Genomic DNA, 5,438 nt, shown 5'->3' on the forward strand with positions numbered 1-5,438 from the left:
ACATCTGTTCTATTGTATATTGTGATGATTATATTAATAAAATTAACAGCATATTATATACTTGAAAATTGACAAACACAGTTTTAACTGTTCTTATTACAAAAGATGTAGAGTCAAGGCCATCTCAATGAGCTTGAATTATCAATGCTATAATTACACACACATTAAAACATCATAATGTACACAGAAAATAAATAGCATAGTAAATAGATATGTCAATTCTAAAAAGAGCCAATTTGAAGATTCCTTACTATTTATACATAAAAAAGAGAACATATGTTAAGCACTATTTACCAGACTTGGTCTAAATGCTTGTATTTGCTAACTTGTGCTTAGAATCATGAGATAAGGCTTCTGTTTATCAGCACTTAACACATGGGCAAACCGAAGTCCAAAGAAAATGGAATACAGTGTCTGAGGATATACAGATGACAACTCAGGGACCATCATTCTTTTGCTCCCTATGAATACTCTAAAACATCATAACATAATAATAAGCAAGAAGAGTCACTAAATATCAGATGTTACAATTCAAATAAAAATGTAGCAAAGTCTAACACAAAAGGAAACTTTATGATTTTTGCTTCCTTCTAGATACCAAATTTTCTAAATTGTTAATGGTTTAAGGAGCTTTAACTGTTATCCTTAGTTTTACAAATTCATTGAAGATGACTTAAGGAAAAAAACAGAATTTCTGGGTTTTTACCAAGCATCGCTGTCAAGAAGCCACAGTAATGTGGAACTTCTGCACCCACAAAGTTCTCACTTATTTTTATGCTTTCTTATGTCTATTAGTGGTATAAAATAAAGCATATTTAGGGTTGACAAAGGGAAGATTATATAGTCTATGCTTTCTTTCCTCTGTACACAGATATAAACTTATTCCCAGACCAATACTATGAGATCCTTGCAGTTATTTTAAAAAACACACTAGTATATCAGCAAGACCACATTAAAAAAACTAAAGCCACAGACAATACTCTCACTATTCTCACATCTACTTGTCTGTTTAAATATATGTTCAATTCTATTTTATTTTTCAAATTACATTATAAATATAGCTGTATATGTATATATATTTATTAATATTATTATTGTTATTATTATTGCCTGTCCTGGGGCTTGAACTCAGGGCCTGGGCCTTGTCCCTGAGCCTCTTTGTGCTCAAGGCTAGTGCTCTACCCCTTGAGCCACAGTGAAACTTCCAACTTTTTTGAGTAGTTCATTGGAGATAAGAGTATATTTTTGCTTGGGCTGGCTTTAAATTGTGACCCTTATATCTCAGCCTTCTGAGTAGATAGGATTACAGACATGAGGCACAGGTGCCCAGTTTACATTTTTATTTTAATCACAGATATTTTAAAAGGATTCTGACAATCTCTAATGAAAATGTCCAGGTTCTATTTCATTAGCACTTTCTATGTAAATGCAGTTTGTCTTTGTGGTATCAACGTGAAATTCTCCTCAAAGCATAATTCAAGTATAGTCCATTATTTGTCTCAATCAATACCAATTATCTTAATACAGAGAAGCTCTGTATAGATTTATTTATATAGATCCCACCACTTATTAAATTATATAGGAACCTAATAGTTGGAAAACAGCCTTCTAAAGCAAGATGATATTGGTATTTGCTTAGGCCAAACAACTGATATTTCACCTTGTTTTGTAATTTTGAAATGGAAAGTTAATATTCTACCTCCCTAATGAGTAAGGTAGGTGACTAGCTGCTCCCTCACCAGAGTGAAATTTACACATCTATTCAAAACTTTTCTTCTTCTAATGGCTTTTCAAGGGGAGGATTCCAAAACCAAAGTTATGTGCAAATGACTTGAATGTAAAATGTTTTTATATACTAGCTACAGAAGCGAAAGAAGTTTAAAAAGTGTAAATTCTCCAACTGAGTTTACTATGGAAAAATATCTGAAGGCAACAATCTGATGAGAAGAAGAATAGTAAAGATCAAGTCCTAAACAGTGGAGTGTGAAGGCAGGATGTATTTTCCAAGGACCCTCCTCAGGGCCTCCATGACCTCCTTATTTCTCAGGCTGTAGAGAAGGGGGTTCAGGGCTGGGGTCACAAGTGTATAGAAAAAGGAGACGATATTGTCTTGTTTGGGACTATGGAAGGAACTGGGCAGGACATACATGACTATGCCAGATCCATAATATAGTCCAACCACAGTCAGATGGGAGGAGCAGGTGAGAAGTGCTTTCTTCCTCCCGTCCTTTGAGGGCATGTGGAGCACAGTGAAGAGAATTAGTGCATAGGAGACCAGAATGGCAGAAAGTGGGGGAATCAAGAACATCACACCCATTGTATAAACCATGAGCTCATATCTAGAGGTGTCTGCACAGGCCAACTTCAGCACAGGTGGGATCTCACAGAACAGATGTTTAATCTCCCGGCTCTTGCAGAAGGGAAAATGCATAATGTACATAGTATATCCTAGGCCACTCACAGAGGATATGATCCATGTTGTTGTCACCGTGAGCCAAAGGACACTTGGTCTCATGAAGATCATATAGTTCAGAGGATGACAAATAGCCACATACCTGTCATAGGACATAAACAATAGAAGGAGAGCCTCTGCTCCAGCCAGATTTAGTTCCAGGAACATCTGAAGGGCACAGCCTCCAAAGGAGATGGTGTTATCTCCACGCAGGAAATCTGTGATGGCCTTGGGGGCGATACTTGATGTGAGGAGAAGGTCAATGAGAGAGAGCTGTCTAAGCAGGAGGTACATGGGCATGTGGAGCCTCATGTCCATTGTGATGACAAGGACCAGGAGCCCATTACTGGTCAGAGACAGTGTGTACAGGACTGTCATTAGGGCACAGAGCAGTTCAGGAAACCTGCAGTCATTCAGAATGCCCACCAAAATGAAGCTGCTTCCCAAGGTGGAGTTCCAGACCTCCATTCTGTGCATAGAATCATATACCTAATGGAGGTCTTTCTAAGGGATTTCAGTCAATGTTTGAGTAGACTCAGACCAGCTGGGGTAGCCAACAGAAATCCTGTAGAATATCTTTCAGTTCCCTATGTTACCTCTGTGCTTTCTGATTTTTCTCAATGATTTCAGTGAATCATAACAATCTTTGAGTTAGATGGGTTACAGATACGTTGATTATTAATAACCATTTAATAAATAAATAATATATATAATCCAATAGAATACATCAGGGCAAATATCTTCATAATGAAAGAAAAGCATCCCTTAGTTTATAATGAAAAAACAACAACTTGGTATTGGTATAAAATCTAATTGTTTCCATATATGAGATGAACTTAGGACTGCTGCTCCTTTTAAAAATTATATTCATAAAAAATTCTTGCATTTTCTTCCTTGACCTGAGGTCTACCTTTACTTTTCTCATTTCAAAGGTGAGCTTCCTCTACAGCTTTCTCCACACAGGAATTGCTGGATGACTTGATCCCAGGTAGTCTTCACATGCACTCCTCTCCTGGATGGTTACCCATGGTTTGCTGGAGGAAAAGTAAATCTGGGAAAAAATGAATTATAGGCTAAATAGGGCTTAAAAGTAAATTGAGATCAACTGCACAAAAGTTTTTTTACCTCTTTAAGTTAGTAATAATTATTTACTCAGTGGAAATCAAAGAGAAGGAACTGGATGCATTTTCTGGAGGCATATTAGCAGTTTCTGTTAGTGAAGGGACTGTATTTAAGGTGTCAGGTATATAATACAGATAATGTAGGAACATAAAAGCCTTCCCACTACCTGAGCTTCACAGCAACACCCTGAACAGAAACATTGATTCTTCCCTTTGCACCTCAGAAATCTTGCTGATTTGAGGAAGGATTCAGTCTGAATACACTGAATATAAATGATAGTACTGTTGGAAGGGTTTAAATTGGAAAGGACATAAAGTATGTGGAGTATATGAAAACATCCAGGTATTCTGCTTTTTATAAATTCACTCCTGTTTATTTTGAAAGCTTATGTGATACTATGAAATAGAAGTAAAAACATTATTTCATTGTTTTAGACTCAGGCTGGTCTTGATCTATGGATCTTATGAACTCACCCCCCAAGTTTTAAGATTACAATTTCAAAAGATCATCCCAATTTTAATTGTTTTTTTCTGACATATTTTTGGCATTGAGCAAGTATGTAGAAGAGAAGAATTTGAACTGATACACTTTTATTTGATAATTGTCTTTTGAAATACTGTTTATTTTGAGTCCAGGAAAATGCATATGTAGGAAAAGTAAGGAAGCTTGAATTGAGGGGCTAGTTACTTGCTTGCTTTCTTGCTCTTTCTAGTATTCTACCAGTTCATCTATACCTCTACCTGTCATTTTCCTGGTTTATGGAGATCGATCTCATGACTTTTCTACTCTGGCTGAATCAGGAGACTCCTGGTTTTAATCTCCTGAGAAGGTTGGATTGCAGGCAAGAGCCACTGGAATGTAGCTAGTACTGAGACTTATACCAGAAAGTCAGTATGAGAAAATCTAAAAACTTAAGCCTGAGCAGTAATACTGGATATTCAGTATGTTCCTTCATGTGTGAAATATATATCAGTCAAAGTGTTTAGGGTACAGATGGAAGTGAGTTAGGAATGAAGTATGAGAAACTAGACAGTTAGGCAGCAGAACAGTAATTCTTAGTCTTGTTATTCAAGATTCATGGCCTCCTCATAGTTTCTAGAAATAAAGATACACCCTTTACCTCTAAAGAAGAAACATACAGCCTGATGCCCATATCCAGTGTCCTGGAATTAGTTAGGGACAAAAAAGGACTGAAGACGCTGAGGAAAGAGGAGATGTTTCTTCTGAGACTGTGGGGGTGAAGTTGTTCATGGCAGTCAGCCATTTCAGGAATCAAAGATTCCTGGAGTCATCACCATGACCAGTCTTCTCTGTAGAAAGGGATGAGTGCAGTTAATCACCTGCAAATCCAGGCAGGATGTGAGGTAAGACAGTCTCTGATTCTCTGGAAATGTCCTCACCCAGTCTTCAAGAGAGAAAGTTTCTAGTAGCACTGCAGGGGTTCTGGCTGGGTCTGGAGTCTATGTATTCTTATCTGACCTCTATGATGGAAGGTGTGCCTGGGAGAATTTAGGAGACCTACATGGGCAGAGCTCCAAGGAGTCACACTAACTGTCTCTGGGGCAGTTGGGCTTCTGGCTCTGTCCTGGGACCTTATTACAGTCTCATCCTCCCTGGTGACATGGAATCCTAAGAAAACATTTCTCCTGGAGAATGGATTTTAATGAATCCTCTCAGGCTTGCCCCTAGCACTGCCATTTCTTCAGGCATCGCCCATCAAAATGACTCTGAGTCTTGAGGGTTTGTTTTGTTCCACATGATCTGGCCATTGAAGACCCTGATTCAATGGCTGGTTTCAGTAACTGACCCAGCAGCAAGAGGCCATGGCCAGCCTCTGCCCAAGTTATAAAGGAGTCAAGTGTTC

At 38.0% G+C, this 5,438-nt stretch overlaps 1 protein-coding gene across 1 annotated transcript; it reads right to left on the bottom strand.

The window, feature by feature from the left end:
• Window positions 1-1,969: 1,969 nt before the first annotated feature.
• LOC138836255 (olfactory receptor 2AG1-like) lies at window positions 1,970-2,920 on the bottom strand. Its single transcript, XM_070034748.1, has one exon. It carries the CDS (start codon window positions 2,918-2,920, stop codon window positions 1,970-1,972), a length of 951 nt encoding a protein of 316 aa, XP_069890849.1.
• Window positions 2,921-5,438: the final 2,518 nt, after the last annotated feature.

This window comes from Dipodomys merriami, unplaced genomic scaffold (genome assembly GCF_024711535.1).
Source record: "Dipodomys merriami isolate MVZ:Mamm:240054 unplaced genomic scaffold, mDipMer1.0.p SCAF_25, whole genome shotgun sequence".
Classification (NCBI taxonomy): Eukaryota; Metazoa; Chordata; class Mammalia; order Rodentia; family Heteromyidae; genus Dipodomys; species Dipodomys merriami.